We start from the raw sequence: 16,188 nt of genomic DNA, 5'->3' as shown, positions 1-16,188 counted from the left end.
TGATACTCATGTTGACAACAGTTGATTAAAGGAACAGTAATTTAAAATACAGTAATTAAAAAAATACACGTTAAGGATCTCTCTCTCTCTTTCTGCTCTCTGGGCATTATAAAAGCAATTGACTCATTTACAAAGGCTTTATAACAAAAATCATGCCTTGTTCACTTTTGTAAAATACGTGCTTTCAACAAAAAAAACAGTAATTGCTGGAAAAAGCTCAGCAGGTCTGGTAGTATCTGTAGAGAGAAATCAGAGTTAATGTTTCAGGTCTGTGTTCTGAGGAAGAGGCACTCAACCCAAAATGTTAACTCACATTTCTCTCCACAGATGCTGCTAGACCTGCTGAGCTTTTCCAGCAATCAGAGTTAATGTTTCAGGTCTGTGTTCTGAGGAAGAGGCACTCAACCCAAAATGTTAACTCACATTTCTCTCCACAGATGCTGCTAGACCTGCTGAGCTTTTCCAGCAATTTCTGTTTTTCTTTCCGATTTACAGCATCTGCAGTTTTTTCAGTTTATGTTTTGAACAGCCCAACTCATTGATTTAGATTCATTTTTGTGTTATTGTGCTGAACTGTGTGATTGTGCAAACTGATTATACTGTTAAAACAAAGTGCACCCTTTATCTCTGATGATAAAATGTATCGCTTCTCTGCTGATGTATTATTTTATGATTATCCTGAAGTTAAGCCTTTTGTTGTGAGGTTCAAAAATAATTACTTTTGTAATAATTAGAAGTAGTTTTCAACAATCAGAGATCTTTCAATGTATGATGTTAGGAAGAGATTTGATCTTATTGTTCTAAATACGATGCTTATTCTCGTCTATTAGATTTCTGATGTGGGAATCAGTGACCATTTTAGAAACAGGACTAAATGAAGTGCTTGCATGTGTTATCAGAACATATGTAACAAGAACTCTGGAGTATGTGCGCAGTTGTTGCTGTATGCTATTCAATTACTAAGTGTCATTTATCTCAACACTTTTATAGGTTCTGTCCAGTGTTTAAAAGAGGCTGAGGTAGACCCTGGGGATCGTGATTCTGTAAGTAATATATTTTTTAAAATCTGTAAAGTCATTTTGTGAAATACTTCTTTACGTTAATTTTATTATGCACTGGTGTTTTAAAGTACAACTTAAAAAAAAACAGAATTTATTAAATGCAATATCAGTTAAATAAACATTTCTAATTTGGTTTTATCACATTCATTGAACAAATATGCACTTACACAAAATACTGTTGCTTTTTGTGCTATTTTCAGCTTTTAGTCTGATAAATATTTGAAGTTGTACCAGCAATGCTTAGATCTTCATACAAACTGCTGAGCTAGCAAGTGGCAGAGTAATGTCAATGATTGTATCAGTTATTGCTACTCCATTGCAAAATATTGAAAAGATTCATTTAAAATAATCTTTTATAATTTTGATATAATATTTTGAGAATAAGCTAATGTTTTAAAGGAATGGATTTTATTTGCAATTCATTCTCTCATAGGTGTGTGAGCTGCCAACAGAATTTGTAGAAACTGTTAGACCAAGGCCTCAGGGATCTTCACCAGTATATGACTATTCATTAGCAGAGGAATACAAAGGAAAGAGGGTACGTAAACAAGTATGAAGTGGAAATTACAACAAAACAGCTAAAATCAAGGATGATCTGTAATTCAGCCTTGGATGAAAAATTGTAGATTGTCTGACTAACAATCCCTGAGTATGAATGCCACTCCCTTCTCGGAATGGCAGATTAAGAAATTTGACATAACCACCCCCACCCCAAAAGGTGAATCCTGAAAGTATTCTGCACTGTTGTGTTTGTTGATTTGAAAATGAAGTTCAGTCCCTCACTTTTGTTCAAACTACTATTCTACTAAATTTGACCACTTGGTCTTATCCTTTTCTGATATGCATGTTTACCTTAGTCTAAGAAATGTAAGTAGGAGCAGGAGAAGTCATGGTTTTAAATGTGCTGAAGTCACATTTTTGGATACATGGGATGTCCACTTCAAAACAATGAATTTTGCCTTAGACGTGTTAGCTCATATCCAGAAATTTCCAGATTTGGCAGACCCATTCCATTTCAAAGGATCCTTGTTTGAACTAATTTGCTCTGGGAGACTTGGGATCATTTCTGACTTGCTGATTCCTGAAGCAGATCCAACACAGACATAGAGATGGGCAAGTGCTGAGACAGGCTGGTGAGAAGGCTCAGCTCAGACCTCTGGGACATTGTCGCAGGTGTTTAGATGTGGACACACCTTTCACCCGTCACCTCTCAAACCGTTAATCAACATTCACGGCCCCATGTACCGCACCCCACCAACCCCCACCTCCACTCTCCCCATCCCACCTTCCCATGCTGCCATCTCAATGTCAACTTCCTCTTTTAATATTTAAAAAGCAGAAGATTTAAGAACTTAAGATCATGACACTTAGAAAAGTTGCTGACCATCCTTCAAAGTACGAATGCCTACTCCATCAATCTGTCCATCTCACACCAAGGATTAAGCCCTTGTGTAAATTAACATGGGATCTGGTTGGGGTCAGCACTAAGTTCAAATGGTCTAGTTGAGTATGGACTTCCATCTTGTGAGACTCACAGCCTCAGCCCTTATTCTGCTGGTAACAATTAGATCTGTCGAGTCTTATGTATCTGGGTTCCGCCCATCATTTTTCTGGGATCTATGGAGTCCGAAGCGAACAACATCTTATGCAAGTTGATTTTGTTTTTCAAGCTAATCAAACAGGTAGAATTAAAGTTAAAAGTTTTCTGAAAACAGAATGCAATTGTTCTAATAGAGGAGGACCTGGATATTTAACAGCATCAATGCTACTTTTATTGGCACATTTACCAGCTCTGGAGCAATGGTACAAGCAGGTTGCTACAATTAGACTGTGTAAATACAGTACTCTGGAATGCAACATACAAGTGGGAGGAGGCTACTCAACCCCTTGAACCAGCTCCACCAATAAAGATCATGGTTGATATCTAATTCACCGTCATAATCTTGTGCTACGCCCATATCTCTTGAGGCAATTCCTAACTGGCAAGTGGCAGAGTAATGTCAAAGATTGTATCAGTTATTGCTATTCCATTGCAAAATATAAAAAAGATTCACTTAAAATAATCTTTATCATCTCTGTCTTCAACTTACTTAATGGCTGAACCTGTCTGGTACACATCCTTTCAGGCTCTCAATTGCTTTTCAAAGGACAGCCCAACATCCCAAGAACCAGCCTGATAAGCCTCCATTGCACTCCGTCTTTCATAACCACACTGTTCCTTAGGTGAGGAAACCAGAACTGGGGCTGTGAGGATGATGACTGAACTTCACAGCTGAATGTTAAAACCTAAGAGAATTATACACATAATTATAAAATTACTTACAATAGCTGAGCTGCATCAGCAGTTTCAGTTAAAGTTAATTATGAAAAAGAGGAAAGAGTTCTTGACTACAACCCTGGCAGACAGAAAGTTGAAGTGAGACACAGAAGCAACGTGGGTAGGTAATGTGAATGACAGCAAGAGGCATTCTAACAAGTAAGCACAAAAACTGGGCAGTGAACCTCTGTTTTTGAATGACCAATGCTGTAGGTTTTCATACTTATGACTAGAGTCATAAATATAAGATTGACAACAACAACTTCAATAAAACGTTCAGGCGAAATAGTTTTACCCAGAGATTGGTTGGAATGTGGAACTTTCAACCACATACTGCAATTAATGTAAATAGTGTCAAGGGAATGTCAGATAAGAACCTGAGACAGAAGGAAACATTTGTGCATCAGGTTTAATGAAACAGGGTCAACTGCGCCAAATAACCTGTTTCTGAGCTGCAAATTCTGTGTAATTCTGAAATAAAAATCTGTCGAAGTAGCATGTGGATGCATCTGAATTCTAAACAGATTGAAAAATAAAGAGAAATTTGGTAGAGTACAACTGCTGACAAAACAAATATGATGGAAATCCGCTGTTTGAACATGGTGAAGATTCCCATCATATTTCTGTTAGATTTTGTCACGTAAATATGAAAGCTTTTAATTCTGAGCATGAGGCATAGAAATTTGAAATAATCCACAAAAGATCTGTAAAGGTACTCCTTGTGAAGTAATGAGTTGTCACACAGCAGTATCATTTTTCCTGAAAGTGGTCTCATGATATTGTCTTTTTTGCATTAATTGACAGTAACTTCAATATACTGCAACAGCAACAGAAATTGTGGAAATACGCAGCAGTGGAGGCAGCAGTTATGGAGAAGGACAGAGTTTACATGTTGGCCAATGAGATGCAGTAGATTTTAAGAATGTGCAGAGGCAGGGAAAGGAGAGGGGAGGAATGTGCGAAAAGGAAGCTCTGTAATACGATGAAAGTTAGTTATATACAGTACGGAAACAGACCCTTCGGTCCAACTCGTCCATGCCGACCAAGTTCTCCCTCCTCCAAAAATACCTTATAACTTACCTCTCTGACCAAGTTTGTGATCATCTGTCCTGACACCTTTATGTTGCTCAGCGACAAAAATTGCATTTATTGATACTACTGATAAGCATCATGTGATATTTTGCTAAATTAAAAGTGCAGTACAAATGCTAACTCCTGATATTTATGTCAGCAGGTTCCTGCTGTGACAAGACTTCAAACTGTTGTTCAAAGTTTCTAGAATACAGAAAATATTTCACCTTAAGTCACTGCCTGCCTCCCCTTAGGATTCAACTGATTCTTTCATCCATTAATTTTTTTATTTCAACCAATTACGGGCAGCACGGTGGCTCAGTGGTTAGCATTGTAGCCTCACAGCACCAGAGACCAGGTTTGATTTCAGCCTCGGGTGACTGTCTGTGTGGAGTTTGCACATTCTCCCCGTGTCTGCATGGGTTTTCTCCGGGTGCTCCTGTTTTCTTCCACCATCCAAAGATGTGCAGTTTAGGTGAATTGGCCATGCTAAATTGCCCGTAGTGTTCAGGAACATGTTGGTTAGGTGCATTAATCAGAGATAAATGTAGAATAATTGTTTGGGTGGGATAGTCTTTGGAGGGTCGGGTGTGGAATTGTTGGGCTGAAGGGCCTGTTTCCATACTGTAGGGATTCTACTTCTAAAGAATTCTAGTCAAATGGCAAAGAGGAAGACAGGACTGCAGGGCCGAACAGGAATGTAATGGGATAAATAAAGAAACAAAAGGTGGGTCTTGGATGTGTAAATGGCAATAGCAGAATGGTTACCAACAGCTGTCATCCTATGAAGTGAAAGTGCTTATTATGATCTAAGATTGTTGAACTCATTCTTGAGTCTGGAAGGCTGTAAAGTGCCACTACTGCCTTTCATGTTTAGGAACAAAGGTAGACATTGGAAAATAAATGTGTACAGCTTAAAATTTGATAAAAACAAATAACTGCAGATACTGGAAATGGGAAATAAAATCAGAAAGTGCCAGACAAATGCAGCAGCTCAGTCAGCATCTGTATAGAACTCTTCCAAACCAATAGGTCTTCTTCAGAAAAAGAGACTGGACATCAATTGAGGGACTGGACAATAGAGAGGGGGTGCGTGTTGAGAGCCAGACCCCTGCCCTTGAACCGACCCCTGCACACACCACTTTCAACCCTGGAAACCTCATCCATTCCCACTTTACTGTGTCCTGTGTATCTCTACAATCCTGTGCCTGCAAGGAGTGTTCCACCTGATCTGCCCTGTTATGCTGCAGAGCACAAGGGCTGTTTTAATTAGAATGCAAATAGATAATGATGATGATGATGATACAACTCTGACTTCAGAAGAGCAGAAGAGGGCAGGTGAAAGAGAAGAATGTAATGGAGCAGGAATGAAACACTGTACGAGAGAGCAGCATTCAATACTGCACTGTCAAAGTGCAAATAAGGAGTTTACAGTACAGAAGTTGTGAGACGGCTTAAATCTCTTATAAGACAAATTAGGGATGCTTGGAACTCAGAAGAGTCACAGTCTAATAAGCCAGTGCAGCCTACAAGAACATAAGTGCAGACAATAAGCAACCAAGGGAGTACAGAATCCACAAAGGGACAAACAGCTGAGGGCATGGTAACTACAGTGTGCTTTCAAACTTACTGGCAGCTGTATTTTCTTAAAACAAGAGCTACTACACTTGATCAGCTTCCAGCTCCGAGTAGACAAAACCCTGACCCCCTGGGTCTTAAGTCCAGTGGGAGACCCTCCGTTAGCCTCACACTGGTTGACTGACCTGTGGTTTGGAGGGCCTTTCCAGTGGCATCTTGGGTGTCTCTCCAGCTCTTCAGTCAACAGGTGAGACCCCCAACCCCTCAACAAGATTCCAGCTGCCTCTGTTGTGTTAATGTGTTAAAACTCACATATCACTTTTAATAAACATTGATTTGAGTTTCTGTTTCCATAACAAATAGTTCACGTGGGCTTGTCTCATGGTATATTTGTATGAGATTAAATCACCCTCTCTGAATGACTCCAGATTATCTTGAATTAAAAGATAACTAACTGTCTTGTAACAATCAGCTTCTTTGGATTTAGATCTGACTATGCTATCACCTTAGTGGTCCTGTTTTCACTCTCTTAAGAGCTGTAATTCAGATGAGCATCTAACATCTTCTCTGGAGCGCCAAGGACCAGGTTCAATTCCAGTCTTCGGTGCTTCCTCTGGGTCCTCCAGTTTCCTCCAAAGGTGTGCCAGGTTAGGTGGATTGGCCATGTTAACAATTGCCCTGTGGTGTCCAGGGATGTGCAGTGTTGGTAGGTTTGCCATGGTTAAACTCCATGTGGGGTTATGGGGATGGGATGGGGTGTAGGTCTGGGTGTGTTGCTTGATCAAAATCAATGTTGATGGGTAGGTTGTAATTCATGTCCAACAAAAAAAAATGCAAAAATACTATCTCCTTTTGACTTTTCACAATAAAACTATGATCAGTATCTAGAATTGCTCTGAAAGATTAAAATGTAAAAGCTGCAACCACCTGTTGAGTTCATTTTATTCTATGTAATTATACTTGATGTAACCTTTGCAAAATGTCAGAAAATGCTTCAGGCTAATTGCACTCAACAACCTCACCTGTTCTAGATCACACCCAGCTCTGCACTACAATTTGTTTGTCTTTTCCTCTTTCTATTTTCTCAAGAAGCTAAGCAAAGTAGCAAGAAAATTGTAAAACATAGGAAAAAAATATTTAGCTTCAGTTTTGATTGCGTCTCAAGTGTGAACACATGCATCAGTTAGCAGCACTTCCAACTGGAAATCAAACATTTATGGGTTCTGTAGCAGAATGTAGTGTAATCTGCTGTGACTTTTCAATACAATATTCAGGGTCTCCTGCTTTTCAAAACCTGTTCCTGATTCAGATGGTTGTAAAAGATCATTTAACTCTTGGTGTCCTGACCAACCATCGTCCCTAACAGAACAAATTATATGGACACTCAGCTGTTTGTTTCTTATGTGAACCTACTAAAATTGACTAACATCAAGACAGTGACTACACTTCAAAAGTTACAGTTGTAAAATGTTAATGGATGTACAAAGTTAAAAATCACACAATACCAGGTTACAGACCAATAGGTTTATTTGGAAGCACTAGCTTTCGGAACGCTGCCCCTTCATCAGGTGGTTGTGGAGAATAAGATCATAAGACACAGAATTTATAGCAAAAAGCTTACATTGTGATGAAACTGAAATTATATATTGAAAAAGACCTGGATTGTTTGTTAAGTCTCTCATGTTTTAGAATGAACATGTTGGTTTCAGTTCTTTCACATGTAAATTGCCTTCTTGACCTGTCCATCGTCTTTCCCACCTATCCACTCCACCTTCCTCTCTGACCTATCACCTTTTCCCCCACTTTCATCTGCCTATTGCATTCTCAGCTACCTTCCCCCCAGCCCCAACCCCCTCCCATTTTTCTCTCTGCCACCCAACCCATAAGCTTCATTCCTGATGAAGGGCTTATACCTGAATCATTGATTCTCCTGCTCCCCAGATGCTACCTGACCTGCATGCTTTTCCAGCATCACACTCTCGACTCTAATATCTAGTATCTGCAGTCCTCACTTCATCCCTGTTTTAACTCTTTCCCTACCTGAGAGATACTTTGACATCCTGCCTGGGGTTAGAATCTTCAATGCACTTTGTAAAGAATGTGGTGGAGTCAGTTGCAATCAGGACTTTCAAATGACAATTTATTAGAGAAACTTTAAAGGACCACAGAGAATGGGACTTAATGAATTGAGGCTGCAGAGAGCCAGCATAAACATAATGGGCTATGATGGGCCACCTTCTAGACTGTAATCAGTCAATGATTCTATGATTCTATTAATTTTTAGCACTTCCAACCTCTAGGACCATTGACTCCGAAGTTTACAGATCCCAGGATGTTCTCCAGAATTATCAAACTCAGATGCTCTCACAATACTGAGCAATATTGGCATTTGACTCACACAATGCTGCTACTTGCTGGTATCCTTCAGCTGGGGCTACGGGAATCTAGGATTCACCATCATAACTAAGTCACAAGGACAGCTAATATCTACATTATAACTTCCTGTTCAGCCAAAAGTCCTTTCTGCAGTATTTCCATACTCCAGGACCGGGTGTAGTTAGACCTGACTTGTAGGACTTTGTGCCCAATATTGCTAATCCCTCTTGGCTAAATTTCACAACTAACCCCTGCCAAATACCAGCATCCTGCTCACTCATGAATGTGTCCAAAATCCACAGACTACATTAGTTTTGCTCCTCACACTCCAAAATACTAAATGCCTATTCTGTTGGGTATATATGTTCTACCATCTTTCTATGTACTTTTTTAAAAGGTGAGGTCAAACACTGTAGAGGTAGAATCCAGCGATTTACATTTTTCACAGAAATATAGGAATTTAAATTCACAATGCACTGGGCAAAATTGCACAAAATCATGGCAGATGATTTTTGTTCATGTTTTCAAAGGGGTATTTGGAGGTACTGGGTTTAAGACGATGATGTGCATGTATAACCCTAGTCCCACTGATGTTTGACAATTTAAAACAGGCTGAGAAACAGAGAAGCAGCACTCTCATCAGAAGAGGTCAGAAGAGGTCAGCCCACACAATTTGCAACTAAGGTCCCATTCTATATTTAGGACGCCAATGAGGTATCACTCCCAGTGGAATAAAGCTGCCACTTGTTCTGATAGTGCTGACAGAAAGGTCTAGCTTCAATTATCTGCCTCAAACCCAGCTACAGGATTGTTTAACACAGATTTACTTCAATGCAAGTATTACATTTTGTGATCAGAACCTTGAAGATTCGCACTCATTTCAACCAATTTCTGAACTTTCGTATGCAGCTACTGGGGCAGCTACCACATGAAGAACTTGGCGACATCACAGACCAGAAAAAGGAGTTAGAAATTTTGTCTAAGAAACAATTATCTGCAAAGATGAGTCACAAAGTGGTAGGTTTTTTTTGCTACTTATGGGATTTAAAAAATTGTTCATAATTTGGAGACAAATAGAACAAAATAATATTAAAACTACCTGCTGCCTTATTTGCATTTTCTTCTTATTTCTTTACAGGAAGAAAAGGAAAAGGATGTTGTGGAAGTATTTGTGAACACAGAGGCTGAAGTAGGTGCAACTGGTTTCAGTGTTAAAAGTGGAGAAAAAGATGGCATATTCATCAAACATGTTCTGAAGGATTCTCCTGCTGCAAAACAGCTACGAATGAGAGAAGGTAAAGCATATCCAGATAGTCACTGAATATTACGTGAAAGTTTAAACCCAGAAGAATTAAAGTGGTTACCTAACTTGCTAAAAAGAGGCCTATAGACTGTGTAGATTCCTGGTTTAATACTTAATATCCACTGATTCAGCTGATCACAGCTGGAGCACTGCTTGAAACAACAAAAATTGACCTCAATTTCCCCTGAGCCAGACAAGAGCTAAATCAATCAGTGTTCCTTTTGCTTTAACTGTCACAACTTGGTGATCTCTGCTGGATAGAATCCAGCTATGTCCTGATGTTCAAATACTTTGATTTGTGCAGCAAGCACCTTGGAGGCCAGCATGCATTTTAGAAACTTAGTGAAACTGCTGGGAATATCCTCTGGGGTGTTCCTGATTCACAAAGAGAGTTAGCTGGTACCTGATACACATCTAAATGGGGCTTTCACCAATCTTCTACTGATAGTAATCAGGAGAACCCTGAGAAAATTTGTTTCATCTTTAAAAGCAATCATTTTTAAGGAAGGACATGACAAAAGAGAAGAAAGTACTAAATGACCATATTCTGTTATTCAGTGGAATTGACAGATTATTAGCCTAGAAATATGAATAAGTAAGTCACTAATGCATTGGGTTGACATTTTTCAGACCAGGCATAACTTATCATCTGTAGAAAAATAATTAACAAGACAACATCATCCAATCGTGGTGGTTGACACGGTGGCACAGTGGTTAGCACTGCTGCCTCACAGCGCCAGAGACCCAGGTTCAATTCCTGCCTCAGGCGACTCTCTGTGTGGAGTTTGCACATTCTCCCCGTGTCTGCGTGGGTTTCCTCCGGGTGCTCCGGTTTCCTCCCACAGTCCAAAAATATGCAGATTAGGTGAATTGGCCATGCTAAATTGCCCGTAGTGTTAGGTGAAGGGGTAAATGTAGGAGAATGGGTCTGGGTGGGTTGCGGGTCGGTGTGGACTTGTTGGGCCGAAGGGCCTGTTTCCACACTGTAAGTAATCTAATAATCTAATCTAATCAAACATACTGTCCATCTTCTCATATAATTACCAATCATTCCATTTAACTAACTCATCTATATTTCATTGTTTTTTTTTAATTTTAAGCAGATTAATATCTCTGCTGAAAAACAGAAGAAAGAATTTAATTGAATACTTTAAGGGATAATGCAGAATCTGCAGTATTTTACTATGAAAAATCCCAGAAGTTTCATTAGGTCTGAATTTTCTAGTGTATGGCTGACAGGAAATATAACATTATTATTAAAACATAATACAATTATTAGAGCTTCATAAAATATTACAACAAAGTTATTCCTGACTTTAGTCTGTAATACTTTGATTTGTATGATGATATCTATCATTTTGAAGAGAATCTGAAAGCATGTTATGCAGCTATGTTGAATCCAATAGATTGCTTTCTGTACATGGAATAATTCTTATCCCTCAAGATGCAGTTCTACACAGTCTAAGTATGAAAAATGAGCTTACTTGTGCATATCAGCATATTTGCACAGAACAACTGGTGTCACATTGGCAAAAGAAAAGGCAAATATTTGTAATGCAATGAATATCACTTAATGTCAGTTTAATAACAGCTAAGTTATATAGAAATAATACATTAATACAAGTATTATTGAAAACAAGGTTGAGGTCTTGACCATGTGGTAGTAACAATATGGAAAAACATTTATAATCACTAGTTCTTTGAAACTGACAACAATTTCTGAAATCTATGCTTAATTCTACCAGGGCTAGACAGACTAGATGCAGGGAGGATGCTTCCCTCATTGGGTTGTCTAGAACCAAGAGTCACAGTCTCGGTATACAGAGAAGGCCATTTCGGACTAAGTTACAGAAACATTTATTCACCCAGAGTTAGGTCAATCTATGGAACTTACTACCAAAGGAGGCTGTGAAGGTTGAGTCACTGAGCGTATTTAAGAAAGAAATTGATACATTTTTAAATATTAAAGGCTTCAAGGAGTATGGAGAGAAAGTGGAAATAAGGTGTTTGAGGTAGAGGATCAGCCTTGAACAGTGGAGCAGGGTTGAAGGGTTGAATGCCCTACTCCTGCTTCTAGTTTCTATATTTCTCTGTTTCATACATGCACAGTTAACTGTGGCAATCTGGAAATTACTATCAGGAGTTCTCCATAAGGTAATTTATTGCACTCTACCCTCATTGTAACCCTCTAGAAATTACTTAACTGACATGAACTTTCCTTTTCGTACTCATAATTACAACATTCTTCAAGAATTATACATTCCTAATTAAATGTAATTGGGTTTTAATTTTATAACTGATGCTGAAGATTCACTTAGGTCCATGAACATTAATTTCATGTATGTATAAGGTAAACATTCTGCACCCTGAAAAATATTTGCATTTTTGACACAATTTTAAAAATGTTTATGGTATTTCTACTTCTAATGTGTGCATACCAAACAGCCATTTTATGTTATACAAGATAATTCAGAATAATGAGTACATTTTATATCTTGGTTTGCTGACAATAAGAATATGTTAATATGATTGGTTGCTTGCTCTACTGAATGACAGCATTGTTTCTGGACCTCTGGAGATCTTCTTAACATGGCAACAAATTCAAACTAATATGAGAAAAGAGAAATCTGTGTTACAGAGATCATTAGATATTTGTAGGTAGTTTTCTTTGAGGCCACCACTTTACCACTAATCATATCTGAGCCACAATTTGATTCCATAGCAATCTCTAAGCATATTGATTGCACTTATACAAATCTTTATGAAAGAGTAAATAAGTTCATTTTATCAATTATTTATATTAAGCAAATTAATTTCAATTCACATAAAAAAAAACTCACTGAAGATCAAAGATCTCTTTGAACATTAACACCAGAAAAAAACAGACTCTGTTAGAGCAATATTACACTTGGTAAACTTTCTTCAATAACACTCCATTTATGCCATAAGTTTTCTGACAATGTTTTTATTTATAAAAGTACCTGAATTATGATTTACAAAGTGTAAAATTAAATCTTCTTCTCTTCAGTTATAACTATGTTTATTCATTCTATTTGCATTTGTGGAGGGAATGCAATTTATTATATCTTGTATTCTCAGTTGTTTTGCCTCCAACGAACAGCTTTTCACATGCAATCTTTGTAGATATGTAAATGACACTGAGTCATGGTTATTTGACTGAACTAGAAATCCTGAACTAATAGTTAGAGAACATGAAATTTCAGAATAGCCATTTGAGAATTTTAGTTCAGCCTAAAGAAAAAAACAGCCTTAATCTTAATAGATATTGACAGCAAAAGTGATACTGTTGGTTCATTATGTCCTTTACGATAAGGAAATCTTTACATCCTGGCTTACCTGACCATGCTTTTATATGGCTCCTGTCCAACTTCAACCTTGTCAATCTTAACTACCCGATGAGTGACATAACAATTACTCAGCTGTAAAAAAAGAAAGTCCACCAGCACCTTCTCATGCTAGCTGAGAATAGGCAATAAGAACATACAAACATAAGAACTAAGAGCAGGAGTAAGCAAGTGAGCCCTTGAGACTGCTCCACCATTTAATACTAACATGGCTGATTTTATCTTGGCCTTAACTCCACATAACTGTCCACTTCCCAGAACCCTTTAACCCATGACTAGTTAAAACCTATCTATCTGTCTATCCCCTCAAATTTATTCAGTGTCCTGGCATTGGCCACACTCTTCGAGGAGAAAGTGAGGACTGCAGATGCTGGAGATCAGAGCTGAAAATGTGTTGCTGGAAAAGCGCAGCAGGTCAGGCAGCATCCAAGGAGCCGGAGAATCGATGTTTTGGGCATGAGCCCTTCTTCAGAAAGACTTCCACCAGCATCTTCTCATGCTAGTTCAGCTAAATGTCTAATCCAAAAGATCACGCATCTGACAATGCAGTATGCCCCTCCATACTGTACTGCTTAAATTATGTGTTCAAACCATGGTATTGGCCTGAATTGACTATCCTTTGAGTAAGAGGCCAAGCTAATATATAGGCAAGAGACTTAAACATTTCCATTACCTATAGAAACAAGACCATGTTCACAGGTTGCTGTTCTACGTGCAACTAAACTATGTCTATATCTCATCATGTGGTAAGTTTGCTGCCATAATCCTCTTTTAATGGGTATTTAGTCCAGAATAGTAGATCTAGTATTGGCCTAACTACAAGCAATTCTTATGTTGAACAAGGAGTAGTTGATTGCATGGTAGCAACTGAGATACAGGTGTTATTATGACAGTTGATGTTATTACTGGAGAAGTGCGATCCCAGACTAAAATTAAATTTGATAGATGACATTTTGTTTTATTTGTTTTTTCCTTTTTTAACAAGGTCATCTCTGACTGAAATACAAGCATGTGATATTGCAGACTTAGTTTTAACAAAAAAAGAAGTTTGTTATGCAGAAAGAAATTAAGCTAGAATTAACCAAAACACTGAAATGTAACACGTTTAAACATTTTGAAACACACAGTAAAAATATATGCCCATTAGTCCCCATGGTATCTAATTGTAGCTCACAAACACGGGAGAGGTGTTCTTTTCAGTTCCACATAATGCTTGACTTAGCTGTGGCTTCAATTCCTAATCATGTGAATCTGATAGCCTCTTCTTGATTCATCATGTAATTGAGCTTAAACATTCTAAGCTTCACATAACCCCTTCAAGGTTTTAACCAAATATTTCTGTTCTGGGATTTTCAAACTAAGCTCCTTAATCTAGGTTAAAAATTCTAAACTAACTTCTGCCTCGCTCAGGAGAAATTGCTTTATATATCCAAACTACACTAAGAATCCTGCATAGCATCTCATACTGAAATTTAAAAAAGCCTTTTTCTTCAAGCTATGGGTGTTACCCCTAAGTCTAAAACAATTCTAGAATCTTCTTTCTGAAAATGTAACTGTTTACTCGGTTCACTCATAAATTCTCTCAATGTCAACAAATTTCCAATACTCTCGAGGAAGTCTTTCTATCAGGCTATATATTAAAAGAAATTACTGGGTGTTCAGAAATAGTCACAAGTTAATCATTATAGCCTTTCAAGCAGGGAATTTGGGAAAATCCACATTCTATGCTAGTTCAAAATTAAAAATTCAATGATCAAAAATAAACAACATAAATAAAATATACATCGCACAGATTATACTGATGTGATAGATATTGTTAAAGAGATTACAAAGAGGATCAGGTATTAACTCTTACTCCCAAGCCGTATATCCACATGTCCAAATGACATCATCATTATGGGTGGTGTGCAAGGCTCTCCTCTGTATTCACTCTTTCAGACCCAAATACAATAGTCCCTATTCTTGCTTTTCATGAAAGGTATGTTTTCATTCTGGTTGTGCCAAATGCAGCAGGACTTACTGTTCCATATAGCACCTTAATTAAGTAAGTTTGCCAAATAAAGTGAAAAGACTTAAAATCATTTGAGGTCTGATCACTATTTAAACTTGTGTATGATTTTGTTTTCATCAGGTGACCAACTTATCAGTGCTACAATTTATTTTGATAATGTCAAATATGAGGACGCACTCAAGATTTTGCAGTACTCAGAACCATACAAAATGAAATACTGCCTGAAACGAACAATATCTAATACACTAGGATCAGAGGCAGTTGAAGTAAAAGGAAGTAAACCTATCGTGGTGGGTCTATTTTCTGTTAAATATCAGTTGTTCACTGCTTCTACTGTTAATGTCATTTCCTTAGAAATTACTTAAAAATACATAATTAAGTATATTCTGTTGGCAGTTCTTATTATGAATTATAATGTTGTTTCTGCCTCATACAGTAAGAGGACACTAAGGGGGCACATTCACAGTGAGAGAAAGATTACCATTTAAATTCCACTCACTCCTAAAATAAAGTTTGTTATTTGTCTTTATTTTAGTTCACTAGAGGATAAATGTACTTTTAAGTTCAGCTTCCAGAAGATGATAATTGTTGAAATCTCTTTAGAGGAATAATTCTCTGTAATATTTCACTGGTTACTGTTTTCAGACAGATCTTGACATTTATCACATAAGATCATTGGAACATTGGTAGCCTATTCAGTTTATCTAGCCTGCTTTGATATTTAAAAAAAAATAAAATCACAGCCATATATTTTAAATCTCTTTCTCACATGCACATTCTAGAATAGGGAACTCTTCAAAGATGATATACTGAATGAACAAAGGTAGTTTATATGATTCAGGCTTTTAATTGCCAAAATTGTACATTATATGCCAGGCCGCTCTAGGAGAGTAGAGAATTGAACATGTGACATCTGTTAGTAGGCTGGTCAATTTTATAAAGGCACCTAAAACCACTTAATCTGGTCTCATCTCTATAAAGTTCATTTTTGCTGAAGCAAATTTAGTTTGAATGCCTGCAATACTTATTTCATATACTCTCTAGTACATTTTTCCCTTTAATGTGTTATGACATCATCTATTTCCATTATTCAACGGGGCTATACT

At 37.6% G+C, this 16,188-nt stretch overlaps 1 protein-coding gene across 3 annotated transcripts in view; it reads left to right on the top strand.

The window, feature by feature from the left end:
- Nucleotides 1-16,188, top strand: part of LOC122553574 (uncharacterized) — a 102,640-nt gene that overhangs the window by 47,231 nt on the left and 39,221 nt on the right. For all 3 annotated transcript variants that reach the window (XM_087989841.1, XM_087989840.1, XM_087989839.1), the window contains exons 2-6: nt 991-1,043; nt 1,495-1,599; nt 9,313-9,420; nt 9,542-9,698; nt 15,203-15,372. In XM_087989841.1, coding sequence (XP_087845967.1) covers nt 9,406-9,420; nt 9,542-9,698; nt 15,203-15,372 — 342 coding nt within the window. In that variant the 5' untranslated portion in view covers nt 991-1,043; nt 1,495-1,599; nt 9,313-9,405. The remainder of the gene's footprint in view (nt 1-990; nt 1,044-1,494; nt 1,600-9,312; nt 9,421-9,541; nt 9,699-15,202; nt 15,373-16,188) is intronic.

Source organism: Chiloscyllium plagiosum, unplaced genomic scaffold, assembly GCF_037043375.1.
Source record: "Chiloscyllium plagiosum isolate Xiang-an unplaced genomic scaffold, Cpla_swu_hap1 HiC_scaffold_8, whole genome shotgun sequence".
NCBI lineage: Eukaryota > Metazoa > Chordata > Chondrichthyes > Orectolobiformes > Hemiscylliidae > Chiloscyllium > Chiloscyllium plagiosum.
The sequence above is the reverse complement of the archived record's forward strand: the minus strand, read 5'-3'. Positions and strand labels throughout refer to the sequence as shown.